General features: G+C 50.4%; 1 protein-coding gene across 1 annotated transcript; it reads left to right on the top strand.

Annotated features, from left to right (window-relative positions):
- The first annotated feature begins 426 nt into the window (after positions 1-426).
- LOC120390103 (CD276 antigen-like) lies at positions 427-9,875 on the top strand. Its single transcript, XM_039512415.1, has 6 exons — positions 427-620; positions 1,943-2,287; positions 2,828-3,178; positions 4,895-5,136; positions 9,531-9,651; positions 9,853-9,875. The coding sequence occupies exons 1-6, from the start codon at positions 566-568 to the stop codon at positions 9,873-9,875; spliced, it is 1,137 nt and encodes a 378-aa protein (XP_039368349.1). The 5' UTR covers positions 427-565.
- Positions 9,876-10,352: the final 477 nt, after the last annotated feature.

The raw sequence follows: 10,352 nt of genomic DNA on the forward strand, positions 1-10,352 counted from the left end.
ACCTTCGCGTGGCTGTTTAGACATGGCCCCCAGCCAGAATTACACCCTCGCACGTGCAGCAAAATCCAAATCCGGATTCTCCTTGCACCCTGGGCCCTCATTTACCTTGGTGCAAACTGAGTGTAAGAAATGCCAGCAGATCAGAATGGCAGTGCTGGATTCTCCACGGGCACTTCATGCTGGTTTGGTAGAACAAAGGGGCCTTAAAATGGGAGTAAATGTAATTCACAGTCGCTGGAAGACCCCAGGAGGCAGTAGCTACGTCGACGGGAGAAGCCCGGCCTAGCGTTGTCTACACCAGGGGTTCAGTCGGTGTAACTGCGTGGCTCAGGGGGTGGATGTTTCACTCCCCTGAGCGAGGTGGTTATATCGATGTAAGTCTGTAGCATAGACCTGGCTTCAGTCTCTATTAGTTTCTCTAGGTTTGTAGAGACATTTCGCTAGGACCCTGCTGGGCCGAGCTGAGAATCGGTTCGTCGGCGTTCAAACTGGCTGGATCCTGCCCCGAATGCCTTTCTGAGCATGTTGCTCCTTCTCTTGCAGATGTCCGACCGCCTGCAGCATAATGGGAACCGGCCCCACATTGTCACTTCACTCGCTCGCTCTGTGGACCCTCTACAGTAAGTCCCCAGTTCAGTACAGTTCTGATTGGAACGACGCAGGCTTGGACACGTGCGCCTCGGTCCTTCGATCGCACCCGTGGAGGGGCTCAGTCCCAGATCCCCCACACATCACATTCACAGCTCTCCCACGCTGCTCCAACTAATCCCTCCACCGTTCAATACAGCTACGCCCCATCCTTTGAAGGCAACTAGTGTGCACACCGATCATTCGCTTGCCATGCCAACTCCAGGGGGCAGAGTTAAGGTTATGTGGGTGTTGACCTTAACTCAGTATTTCCAGGTTTTCAGAAGCCTGAGTTTTGTTGAACTCGACATTCTGGTAAGGTAGGAGCTATCACTGGGCAGCCTTAACTCTGCATTAACCAGGGTGACCACACGTCCCGCTTTGGCCGAGGGAGTCCCCTTTTTAAGCCCTGTCCTGGCTCATCTGGCAGGTCAAACTGGACAAATGCACAGTTGTGTCAAAAAAGTGGGGACATTTTACCTCTGGCCCCCTGCCCCTGTATTCCCCCGCTTCCAAATGATTTTGGTCCCTATAACATGCTGCCCTTGTCATGCTCTGGGAGAAACATTCATACCAGCATACAAGGCACTGGGGAGACCTCAGCTGGAAAACCATGTCCAATTCCGTTCAGGGAAGATGAATCCGGACTGGGCCAGGTGCAGAGAAGGGCTGCTAGGATGATCAGAGGAATGGAGGGCTGATCTTATGAGAGGAGACTGGAAAAACTCGCCTTGTTTAGCCTAGCAAAAGCAGGCCAAGAAATGAATTTCTTGGGCCTGTGTTGTGCCGATGGTCACAATGGTCCATTCGGCCTTTAACATCTACGCTTCCGGTTCTTGGTCCCCCCGAGTCCCACACTGGCCCTGTAATTTTCACCCACTTTCAGATCCCTTTATGCAGTCAGAGTGGCACAAAGCAGCTTCAGGGTCAATGGGAATCAGGGCTGAAAAATGTACGGGCAGAGAGAGGCTGGATCGGAAAGTGAAAGATGTTATGTTGACAGCAAACAAATAGAGAAGTTAGAAACAAACATCAAATCCACTTACGGGAAGATTGTGACATAACACAAACTTATTTCTTAGGCTCCAGAACCCTAACACAGAACCAAAACCAGAGAGAGACAAAGCAGGCTGCTCCTAAGGCGGAGAGGCATAACTCACCACCTTACTTTAGGCTAGCTCTTTGCAGACTGACTGATGACCGCACACTTCCCTGCAGACCCCCAGAGTTTGAGTGGGACCTGGAAACCTCTTACCCGTTAAAGAGATAGCTTGTCATTTTAACACTCTAATACTGACCCTCGCTTTCCTTTCAGGGGTGATCATGGCACAGTCCCCCATCGTAGCTCAGTGCGGCGAGGACGTCACCCTGAGCTGCACCTTTGCCACACTCAGCTTGGCAGCAAATCAACAAGTGAACGTCACCTGGAAGAAGACAAGAGCCGATGGACCAGATCTGCTGGTCCACAGCTACTCTTTGGGAATGGAGAAACAATCTGAGGCTTACAGGGGACGGACGCGGCTGGATCCAGAAGGATTCGCCAAAGGGGATGCATCCCTGAAACTGAGGGATGTTCACATTCAGGACGAGGGGTCTTATAGCTGCTTCGTCAACTCTGAGCTGGGCCCGTGGTCTGAGGAGACGTCGCTGACAGTACTGAGTATGATGCCTCCTACAATGGGCTTTGCTGGCCTCTGAGGCTACAGCTGGTTGAAATGATGCCGTTCAAACGTTTGTTGGGTGGAAAACAGCTTTTCAACTAAATGCAAATTGTTACCCCCGCTGAATTTTTTTTTTACATTTTTTGTTGCTTAATTCCCTTTGAAGTCGAGGGAGTTAGGCACGTAGAGGGATTCTCAAAAGCACCTCTCTGCATCTGTATCTCTGAATCCCTTTGGAAATCCCCATACCCTGTCTTGGTGCATCCATGGCTTTGATACCAAAGCTTCTCTGACACCCTCCATCACTAGCTCCACTATTACCCACCATCTGCCCTTCTGCGAATCCACTCAGGTTTTGCAGTTACAGATTTTGGGGTGGAATGGAAAACAGGTGCAGGCTGTTTCCCTGAGGAAACACCGACAGAGAAGCGTTGTGTTGTGGTTACTTTTTAGGCTACAGCGTATGCATGTCGTGTGTGCATGAGCCACTGCTTGGGCTCTGAAAAACTCAACCGAAAATATTGATTTTTCTCTTCCAGGGGCAAGAGAGCGAGAGTCGCCCGTTGTAGTTCAGGCAGGGGAGGACGTCACCCTCAGCTGCTCCTTCGAACCTGGGCGAAACCTCCAGCTGCTGAACATCACCTGGAAGAAGGAAACAGCGGAGGGACGGGATCTCCTGGTTCACACGTACTATAATGGGAGGGACCAGATGCTGAGACAGGATGAGGCTTACCGGGGCCGGACCCAGCTGTATCCGGAGAGATTCCATGAGGGAATCGCGTCCCTGAGACTCAGGAACGTCCGGCTGGAGGACGACGGGGTCTACACCTGCCACGTCAAGCCCCATCTGGGCAGGTTTTCCATGCGGATGACAGTGACCGTGGAGAAGGGTAGGGCTCCTCTTCCCCAGGGCACGCACAAGTCCCAGGTTTCAGGCTGCTGGGCCACAAGGAACTGCTCCACGCGGTGGTGGGTTCTCACATCACCGTAACCCATTGGGGAGCAGGGCCAGATGGCTCAGCGAGATGGTACATAGGGGGCCCAGGTGATCGCTGGTGAATCTCAGTGGTAGCAAAGGGGAAGGGGTGAGAGGGGCCAAGCACAGGCAAATAGGGTTGCCAGCGGTCTTGTTTTTATCCAGGCAGTCTGGTTTTCTGGGACCTGGCAACCCTCAGTGGCACCCAAACCAAAGGGTGGAGAGAGGCACCGGGTCATTACCCTGCGCCAGCCTCTGCTCGACCAAGGCCACCTCCTACCTGCTGGCGGGCCCCTTGAGATGATCCAGCGAGCGATGTGGGGAGAGGAGCAAGCAATGGGGTGGGGCCTTGGGCATGGGTGGCAAGTTTGTAAAAATGTTGGTGGGGCCCAGAACCCGCCCCCAACTCCGCCCCCCCAACTCCGCCCCCACCTGCCTAAGGCTCTGGGAGGGGGCTCGGCGGGGGAGGTCTGGGGTGCAGATCCTGGGCTGGGGATTAGGGTGCAGGGTGCAGGCTTTGGGATGGAGTTTGGGTGCTGGGTGCAGGCTCTGGTCTGGGGCAGGGGGTGGGTGTGCAGGAGGAGGTGAAGGGTGCAGGCTTTGGGATGGAGTTTGGGGTTGGGAAGGGGTGTGTGGGAAGGGGGAGGGAGTTTGGGGATAGGAGGGAGTGCAGCGTGAGGACTGTGGGGCTGAGGATGAGGGGTACATGATGCAGGAGGGGGCTCAGGGCTAGGGAAGAGGGTTGGGCTGTGGATGAGGGGTTCAAGATGTAGGGGCGCTCAGGGCTGGGGCAGAGGATTAGGGTGCGGGGGGATGAGGGCTCCGGCTGGGGCTGAGGATTAGGGTGCAGGGGGATGAGGGCTCTGGCTGGGGCTGAGGATTAGGGTGCAGGGGGATGAGGGGTTCATGATGTGGGGCTGCTCAGGGCTGGGGCAGAGGATTAGGGTGCGGGGGGACTGAGGGCTCGGGCGGGGGCTGAGGGTTTGGGGTTGGAGAGGCTCAGGGTAAGGGCAGCCTGCCTTGCCAGTACTGGCGGGGGGCAGGCACTAGGACCCTGTGGCAGCAGACAGCCAATCTGCTGGGAGCCCTCCCAGCAGCGCGCTGCGTTCTGCCAGGCAGGGACACAACACAACGCGGGGAGGGAACACGCGGAGGGGGTGGCAGGCGGGGGCTGGGACCTGCTCCAGGCAGGGTCGCGGTGGCGGGGGGAGACTTGCGGTGGCTGGGGCCGATCCAGGCAGGACAGGGGGGGGGGCGGGAAGAGACCCAGCTCCAACTATTGCTGGAGCAGGGCGCCCAGCCCTGAATATTGGTGGGGCCCAAGCCCCACACAAGTATATAACCTGCCGCCCATGGCCTTGGGAAGAGATGAAGAAGGGGGCGTGGCCTCCTCCCAGGTCTGGTTACCAGCAATTAGAAAGGTGGGAACCCTACGGGCATGTGGGAGGAGAGGTGTCCGAGAGATGATCTCTGTGCAGCTCTGACAATATTTGAGATCCCCTGGGCTCGTGGCAGTGGGAAAGGTGTCTGCAATTCCCAGCACCTCTTGGGGGGAAGGGGCGTTTCCTGAGACCCTGCTGCGCTCACAAAAGCATTCTGAGTTTTGTGGATTTTTCTCTCCCTCCCCCAGATCTTACAGGTGCCAGGTTTGTCTTGTTCTTTTGCACATGTCTTCTTCTTCTTCTTCTTCTTTTCGTGTTGGCAACACTTATCATTAAAATGCGTCGTCCTCCCGGCCGATGGAAACTGAGGCCGTCCAAACACGCCTTTGGATTGGAGGCTGACTATGAGGAGAGAAGAGCGCAGCTGGAAGCAAATTTCTTGTGGGAATTAAGAGTGGATGATATCAAACAGACTCTAGAGACCTGGCAGGTGAGTTTCAAAACATTTTTCTCTCCTTGGCGTGTCTGTTGGGAGGCGTCTTCATTACAGATGTGGGGAGGTTTTACGCTGCTTTGAGCATTTTTCTTTTGCCTGTTTGAAATCCCTCTGTTTAATTACATTTGCACTCAGCGGTCTCCAGACAAAAAAATTCCCTGCCTCCTCTTCTCCACCAGAATTTTTAAGATTGATTGTTTTCTGACACCGAATGTCAGAGTGCAGGTACCCGGCACCTGGGTGGACTGTGAGGAGGTTATAATTGCTCAGAAATGCAGAGATTCCGGCCAGAATGGACCACTCTGATCATCTGGTCTGACCTCCTGGATAATGCAGACCAGAGAACTGCCCCAATCAGACCCTTTAGAAAAACATCCAATCTTGATTTCAAAATTGCCAGTGATGGAGAATTCACCACAACCCCTGGTAATTTGTTCCAATGATTAATTACTCACATGGTTAAACCTTATTTCCAGTTTGAGTTTGTCTAGCTTCAACTTCCTTTTTCTGCTTGACTGAAGAGCCCTCTGTTATCAATTTTCTATTCACCATGTAGGTATTTATTCCCCATGTAGGTTATCTTATTCTTACTACCTTAATTCTGGAGGCCATATATTTCTCCTTATGTCCATTTGCTTCCCTCATCAATTTTGTACAATGTCTAGCTTAACATAAGAACAGCCATACTGGGTCAGACCAAAGGTCCATCTACCCCAGTATCCTGTCTGCCAACAGTGGCCAATGCCGGGTGCCCCAGAGGGAGTGAACCTAACAGGTAATGATCAAGTGATCTCTCTCCTGCCATCCATCTCCACCCTCTGACAAACAGAGGCTAGGGACACCATTCCTTACCCAGCCTGGCTAATAGCCATTAATGGACTTAACCACCATGAATTTATCCAGTTCTCTTTTAAACACTGTTATAGTCCTAGCCTTCACAACCTCCTCAGGCAAGGAGTTCCACAAGTTGACTGTGTGCTGTGTGAAGAAGTACTTCATTTTTTTTGTTTAAACCTGCTGCCCATTAATTTCATGTGGTGATCCCTAGTTCTTATATTATGGAAACAAGTAAATAACTTTTCCTTACTCACTTTCTCCACATCACTCATGATTTTATACACCTCTATCATATCCCCCCTTAGTCTCCTCTTTTCCAAGCTGAAAAGTCCTAGCCTCTTTAATCTCTCCTCATATGCAACCTGTTCCAAACCCCTAATCATTTTAGTTGCCCTTTTCTGAACTTTTTCTAGTGCCAGTATATCTTTTTTGAGATGAGGAGACCACATCTGTACGCAGTATTTGAGATGTGGGCGTACCATAGATTTATATAAGGGCAATAAGATATTCTCCGTCTTATTCTCTATCCCTTTTTTAATGATTCCTAACATCCTGTTTGCTTTTTTGACCATCTCTGCACACTACGTGGACATCTTCAGAGAACCATCCACGATGACTCCAAGATCTTTTTTCTGACTCGTTGTAGCTAAATTAGCCCCCATCATGTTGTATGTATAGTTGGGGTTATTTTTTCCAACGTGCATTACTTTACATTTATCCACATTAAATTTCATTTGCCATTTTGTTGCCCAATCACTTAGTTTTGTGAGATCTTTTTGAAGTTCTTCACAGTCTGCTTTGGTCTTAACTATCTTGAGCAGTTTTGTATCATCTGCAAACTTTGCCACCTCACTGTTTACCCCTTTCTCCAGATCATTTATGAACAAGTTGAATAGGATTGGTCCTAGGACACCTTGGGGGACACCACTAGTTACCCTTATCTATTCTGAGAATTTACCATTAATTCCTACCCTTTGTTCCCTGTCTTTTAACCAGTTCTCAGTCCATGAAAGGACCTTCCCTTTTATCCCATGACAGCTTAATTTACGTAAGAGCCTTTGGTGAGGGACCTTGTCAAAGGCTTTCTGGAAATCTAAGTACACTACGTCCACTGGATCCCCCTTGTCCACATGTCTGTTGACCCCTTCAAAGAACTCTAATAGATTAGTAAGACATGATTTCTCTTTACAGGAACCGTGTTGACTTTTGCCCAACAATTTATGTTCTTCTATATGTCTGTCAATTTTATTCTTTACTATTGTTTCAACTAATTTGCCCGGTACCGACGTTAAATTTACCGGGCTGTAATTGCCAGGATCACCTTTAGAGCCCTTTTTAAATATTGGTGTCACATTAGCTATCTTCCAGTCATTGGGTACAGAGGCCGATTTAAAGGACAGGTTACAAACCATAGTTAATAGTTCTGCAATTTCACATTTGAGTTCTTTCAGAACTCTTGGGTGATACCATCTGGTCCCAGTGACTTGTTAATGTTGAGTTTATCAATTAATTCCAAAACCTCCTCTAGTGACACTTCCATCTGTGACAATTCCTCAGATTTGTCACCTACAAAGGACGACAGGTTTGGGAATCTCCCTAACATCTTCAGCCGTGAAGAATGAAGCAAAGAATTTATTTAGTTTCTCCGCAATGACTTTATTGTCTTTAAGCGCTCCTTTTGTATCTCGATCGTCCAGGGCCCCCAATGGTTGTTTAGCAGGCTTCCTGCTTCTGATGTACTTCTAATTTATATTCATTGCTATCAACTTCCCGTTTCTTCCAATTGTTATATATTATTGTTTGAAGCTGTTTCCACTTCCTCTCTAAGCAGGCTGGTTTTTTAAACTCTTTCTCATTTGGGATTGTGGTTTTCTGGGCATCTAGTAAAATGTTCTTAAACAGTTCCCAATTATCATTCACCGTTTCCTCTTTACACTCTTTCTCCCAGCTGATACATAATTGCTTTCAGAAACTGATCTTGTTAAAACACCCTGTATCTATATTACTGGTTGGGACTTTATTCTGATTGCACACGACAAATGTGATCAAGTCATGACCACTTGCATCTAAACAGCCACTCGTTTTCAGTTCTGTGATCAAATCCTTTCAATCTGTCAGGATCAGTAGCAGATTAGCCACTGGGCCGACGGGGCTTCTAGCTGAAAAACCTTTCCCTGCCTTTATCCAATGCCAAGAAGGGGGAGGGGAAAGGGGAAAAACCCACTTCCTGAAAATTAAAAAAGGGAAACAAATCAACATTTTGAGAATGAAAATATTCGGTTTGAATTGAATTTGCTCTGTTTAGAAAATTGCAGCAGAAAATTTAAATGTTGTGATAATAAATAATAATAGAATCGTAGACCCATAGGGTTAAAAGGGACCGCAAAGGTCATCGGGTCTAACTCCTAATAATAAAAACCTATTGTTTATTAGGTGCATTATAACCCTCTAACCCGGCCTGGGACCCCACTGCGCTGGGCGCTGTACATTATAAGTGCCCTTTATTAGGTGTATTACGGTAGCACCCACATGCCCACATCCTGGGGCAGCGCCCCACTGCGCTGGGCGCTGTACATTATTAGTGCCCTTTCTTAGGCATATCACGGTAGTGCCCAGGTGCCCCATCCCGACCCTGAACCCCTGCGCGCCAGGCGCTGCAGAAACACAGAGCAAAGAGAGTCCCTGCCGCGAAGAGCTTCTAGTCCATGTACAAGAGACACCAGCTGGAGACAGCCAGACGGACGGGGGAGGGCAATGAAACAATGGAAGACCATTGTCTAAATAGGCCAGACAGACACGGTCAGGGAACGGGGAGAATGCACAGGCGGAGCAAGCGATGGGATGGCCGCAAACGAGGTGTGTTTAGTTAGCCCCAGGGAAGGGACAAGGGGGGACAGGGGTGCCGAGGGGAACAGGGGGTCAGAGGTGAAGAGACCTGGGGGTGGAGGCTGGCATGAAGAACCAGCCACCTTAGTTCTTACCGGCCCCACCCAGTCCGTGCCGATACCGTAACACACACAGTAAACACCAGCCTGTTGGATGAGGCCTCCCCAGCGCAGCCAGAAGCAACCTGCAGCCAGGCCCAAAGGAGGAGAAAAGCGTCTCCTGCTTCCCTCCCTGCTGAGATTTTGAAGAAACGGGCCACCAGGATCTTGCTTCAGCTTATGGCTTCCCAGCCTGGCCTCGCTCACCTGCCCCAAGGATTTCCCCAAGGCCTTCTGGTGGAGGATACGGTTTTAGCCCTTCCTACCTTCACTCCTGTTAGCCCAGCAGAGGTTTCACCCACATTGCAGCTGGGACGTGTCATTCCCAGCATGGGCAGAGGTGCACATGCCAGCTCCGATCCAGCTAGCCCCTCGCAGTGAGGCCATGGAGACGCAAGCAGTAGCCACCCAGTTCAATCCCGTCTGAGATCCTAGACAGGTCCTAGGGCAGCTAGCCCGAGCCGCCACCTGTACCTTGCAGCCACGCCGCTATTTTTAACAAGCTAGTGCAATCAGAGTTGTGCCGATTGCACCCTTTCTATTCACTCCCATGTGAATCTTTTCTAGACGCCAGCCCGGGATGAAAGACACGCATGGGAGAAGCCTGAACAGCCAACATTCTCCCGTGGAAAGTCCCCTGCAAGGGAAAAGGTTCCCAGAAACATTGCCCAGAAGCCTAGCGAAAAAGGTAAAGTCCCACTTGTAAGCAGCGCTATTTTCACAGAAGAAGGAAAACTAATTCAAAAGAATGACTTAGGCATATTTATTTCATGAATCTCTAATTATTTCATAACTCTCTAGGTCTCTGTGGATTATTTCTCACAGGTGTTTGCCATCTTCCCAATTTCGTATCTAGGCGTGTAACTAACAAGCTGCTCCCTTCTTCCAGATCAGGATGAAGATGTTAAATAGATCAGGCGCTCCTAGGGGCAGGGGAATGTCTCTCACTGGGTTTGTGCAGCACCTGGCGCCCTGGGACCCTGGATCTTGATTGGGCTCCCTGCTGTGCCCAGCAATATGCAGCCCTGATTTCGGGCAGGGTGTGGCAGTGCCCAGTGCTACAGGCAGCCCCGCTCTGCGTTTGGACTCTAATACAAGTTCTGGGGCGGGTTTGCTTGTGCGTTACTCCCCGTCGGAAATCAGGGACTCGGGCTGCGGGTGGAGCCAGGTTCCCTGGAGAGAAGCCAAGCTGGAGCAGGGCTAGGAACAAGCAGGCGCCGCTCCCAGCAAACGTAAATTGGCTTCACTCTGCATGTAATTGCTTAGTTGTTTCTTTAAGCAGCGTGTTGCTTGTTTTGGGGCTTATCCAGGTGCTCGCTGCTGCCTTTTTTATAATTTGCTGCCGGAGAGCGGGATTGGTTCCTGGTTGTGCAATCTGCTACAAAAAAG

Source organism: Mauremys reevesii, linkage group 24, assembly GCF_016161935.1.
Source record: "Mauremys reevesii isolate NIE-2019 linkage group 24, ASM1616193v1, whole genome shotgun sequence".
Taxonomy (NCBI): Eukaryota; Metazoa; Chordata; order Testudines; family Geoemydidae; genus Mauremys; species Mauremys reevesii.

What these genes read in the sequence shown, in the direction of transcription:
- LOC120390103 (XM_039512415.1), top strand. Translation starts at nt 566, where the DNA reads ATGGGAACCGGCCCCACATTGTCACTTCACTCGCTCGCTCTGTGGACC. An exon ending in GACAGTGACCGTGGAGAAGG is followed by an intron (nt 3,179 to 4,894) that starts GTAGGGCTCCTC and finishes TCCCTCCCCCAG; the next exon opens with ATCTTACAGGTGCCAGGTTT. An exon ending in CCAGAAGCCTAGCGAAAAAG is followed by an intron (nt 9,652 to 9,852) that starts GTAAAGTCCCAC and finishes CCCTTCTTCCAG; the next exon opens with ATCAGGATGAAGATGTTAAA.